Source organism: Macrobrachium nipponense, chromosome 25 (genome assembly GCF_015104395.2).
Source record: "Macrobrachium nipponense isolate FS-2020 chromosome 25, ASM1510439v2, whole genome shotgun sequence".
NCBI lineage: Eukaryota > Metazoa > Arthropoda > Malacostraca > Decapoda > Palaemonidae > Macrobrachium > Macrobrachium nipponense.
Window position 1 is genome coordinate 46728598 of NC_087214.1, and position 3640 is coordinate 46732237.

Genomic DNA, 3640 nt, shown 5'->3' on the forward strand with positions numbered 1-3640 from the left:
GGAATGCGCCATGGTACTTGGGTATGTACACACCAAGCAGAACCTAGCAGATATCCCGACATAGTGCTCTACCTTAAAAGACCTGAGCCAGAATCACCTATGATATGAGGGACCTGCCTTTCTACATCAAAAGGGCCCGGCAGAACAGCCCGAGAGTAAGGATGAATCATCTGTCCAGCAATGAACCTTGGTTGTTGCTGCCCTGAGAGAGATGCGTGAAGGAGGAACTTGACTCTGCCCACCGAACTGTGGGATCTAATGGGGAGTGATGTCGATGTTGTTACATTGAAATGAATCATGAATCTTGTGTTGAAATTTGGACACTGCCAAGCAGATCCATTTCAAAAGTTAGTGTACACGGAACAATGCCACCACCTACCTACAGTGTATGACCGCTAAGAAAAAGGAGTGTGAGTACCTGCACACACTGACAATTTCATTAACCAATTGAATTTAGTGTTAAGAAATGGGGTTGTTTATACCCGAAGTAGATTGCAAAATGCATCTTATTGTAAAACTGAGTTACTATTGCTGCCTTCAAAAGGAATTCTAGTTGTATCATACCTTAAACACCGCCACACCACCCACATGCAGGTATGTTGGTGTCCGGGATTGAGGGTCATTGCCAAGTAAGTAGTGGGGAGGTGCAGAGCCTGTATTGTCGCCTACAAGCCTCTTCTCAAATGACTGCCACCTCCTCCCCTTCCGACTAACAGAACACTCCTGATATGCCCCTTTGAAATGGTTGGAGTGGATCACACCAGCCCCATCAGGATTGAAGGGGGAGTAGGATACCTCCTGATTATCACTTGTCTAACCAGCCATTACCTGGATTACTGCAACGGGCTGGATGCTGACACCTTCGTGTTGTTATCAAGGAGGTTCTCTGCCAACAACAGAGCATCATCCACTGTCTACAGCGACAACGCCGTGACCTTTCGTAGAGGGAGCAGTTTCTTGAGGGAGGTCTATGAAGAAGACATGATGAAACTGTTCATCCGAAAGACGGGAATCAAGTGGATATTCCAGACTCCCAGGTCTCCCTGGAAAGAAGGCTTTTTCGAAAGATTGGTAAGGGTAGTCAAGCAAAAGCTTGCAATTGCCCTTCGACGCAACGTGTTCACAGAAGAACAGCTTTGCATGCTCATCAAGAAGACCAGAGCAGTAATTACCAGCTGTCCATTAATGTATGCAGGGGACACAAGGGAGGCTGAAGTCCTTACACCCTCGCATCTTATACGAGGCGATGTAATCCGTCTACTGACACCAGTGGTCTAACATGAAGACATGAATCAGACCCCGACCACTAGGCAACTGCGACACCAATACTTTCGCCTGACGGAAACCTTTGATTGTTTTAAACGTTATTGGAGAGGATAACCGAAATCGCTTCAAGAGCGGCACGACTTCAGAGAAGGTCCACCAACTGCGCTACATGCAGATGTCATATTGATCAAAGTGGAACAATGAAAGCGCAGATAATGGCCCTTGGGAAAGATTGTCGCAGTATACCCTGACAAGAGAGGGGTAATGAGATCCGCAAAGGTGCTCTTTGAGGGTGAGGGCGAGGAACACTTCCGAGCAGTACAACACATCTTCCCGTTGGAGATCAATGCTCACGACGAAGAACAAGAGGAAACAGAGAGCCAGGACAAGGATGGTAGTGGTGCAGAGAAAAATGAGTGGAACCAGGTAGAGAACGATGTGGAAAGTGTGACTCAACAGACTGAAAGACTAGAGATGAGTGAGAAAGAGGCAGAAAGTGATAAAGAAGCAGCGAGTGGAACAGTGAATAGCTTAGCAACCAGACCGAAAAGAAAGGCTGCAATTGAACAGAAAGAAAATGTCGGAGTGGAAGAGAAGACAAAGTATATAGTGTAGTGATTAACATACCCAATTATAGGTTAACTGTGAAAGAGTGGGATTTGAGAAGGGATCTGAAGGTGTTAGAGTAATAGTAACTATTGTTGTTGCATTTTACGAGACCAGCAAGGTCGGTCCGCAGACGTCTCCAACAAAGTAAGCAGTGTACGTATACCACAATTGTAATTTCTTTATGTCCAAATGAAACTCGTATGCTACCCGGGGTCGAAGGTCACCCCTAAAGAAGTTCTGAAAGGAGCATTGTGCAACTAGCCTTCTATGACTTGATGCTATGCACGAGTCTGTATGAATATGAAAGAACATGATTGCCTCAGTATCAAGACAATCTCTTGATTACAATGATATGTATTCCTCCTTGATGAAATTTTCGCTCGTTCCAAGTATGATGATTACTTGTTGATACTGATGATGTTTAGTAAAACACTCTGTGAGGAGCTATGATTCGATTACCATTTAATTAACAGACATTGAATATAAGCATTTATGTATATTGATATTGCATTACTATTTTCTTAGATATTGATTGTACCGATTACTCGTTTGCTATTGTATTGATATTAATAATGCCATGATGATGTGCATGTTTCCATTAATATTGCTCAGCACCTTATTGATTATGCATTGCTGATTGCACTTATCTCCATCTTTTCATTGCATTACTTTCCACATTCCCATTGATTGTTACTTGTGTTGTAATTATTGAGATGACTGCCATGACTGCCTCCCCCCTCCCCCCAAGACCATGCGCTCTTGCCACACCAACCTGAATTTCCAACTCTAATTCAAAGCTAATCCTTTATGGAGGGTAGAGGATGTCGTGAAAAAATGAGTGCAACATTTTTCCGCAACTTCAGTCTGCCTTGACGTCAAAGAATAATTCCATGTAACCCAGTTGGCAAAAATGAGATGGTTCTCTAGTGCTTCATAATATTTTGTGATTTTTACTGAATCATCTCCACCAAGTCATTGAGAGCATTTCAACACATTTTATTCAGTTTAAATTTGCAACAAATAAAAGGAACAAAGATAAGAGTAAAGAATTGTAAAATATGATTGGTGACCGACTGGTCAGTGAACTACCAAGCTAGAGAAGCGCGCTTCGCCCTTCCTGCTAGAGACTCCAAGCGATGCTGACATGTGTGCAATAGCTCCCGTTTTCCTCACCAAGATTACGTCTTCCACCATGAGATGGCTGTCAGTTGGTTCCTTTCCTTAGTCATGTTTTAGCTAGGGATTAGTTTAGTGATTATTCTGAATGGTCCTTTCAATCTTGGTGACGGTGAGATGCTGAATTGCATAGTTTGATAAACTGATTACCCTTTTTTTTTTTTGCTTAGTGACCACGTGGTCACATGTTCGTAACAGTAGCCATGAGATAAGGATTTATTGTTATAACAAATTGTAAAAACTTGAATGCACCTTATTCACCTGTCCTTGTGTTTGGGTTGGAAGCTTTCCCATTCAGTAGTAGGCCTATATGACGTATACATCTGGCAAGTCCGGTGAATTGTGTCGCAAAATAATTTGCAACATTTAGTCGGTCCTTCGAACCAAATAGGCCTAAGTAACCAGTTCCAAAGCAACAACGGCTGGATTATGGTCTTTCAAGTACTATTGCTAGGACACTCACAGTTACCCTTATGCCTTCCACAGAACGAGGGGTGGAGGTCGAAATCTACTGTAGGACAGGCGGGCTGATAATATATAATTTGTGACACCACTGACCTAAATATGCCCCATCCCTTATGGAAAGCTG

The 3640-nt window shown here is 43.0% G+C and overlaps 1 protein-coding gene across 1 annotated transcript; it reads left to right on the forward strand.

The window, feature by feature from the left end:
• The first annotated feature begins 741 nt into the window (after positions 1-741).
• Positions 742-1278, forward strand: LOC135199074 (uncharacterized). The gene has a single exon (XM_064226989.1). The coding sequence runs from the start codon at positions 742-744 to the stop codon at positions 1276-1278; it is 537 nt and encodes a 178-aa protein (XP_064083059.1).
• The last annotated feature ends 2362 nt before the right edge of the window (positions 1279-3640 follow it).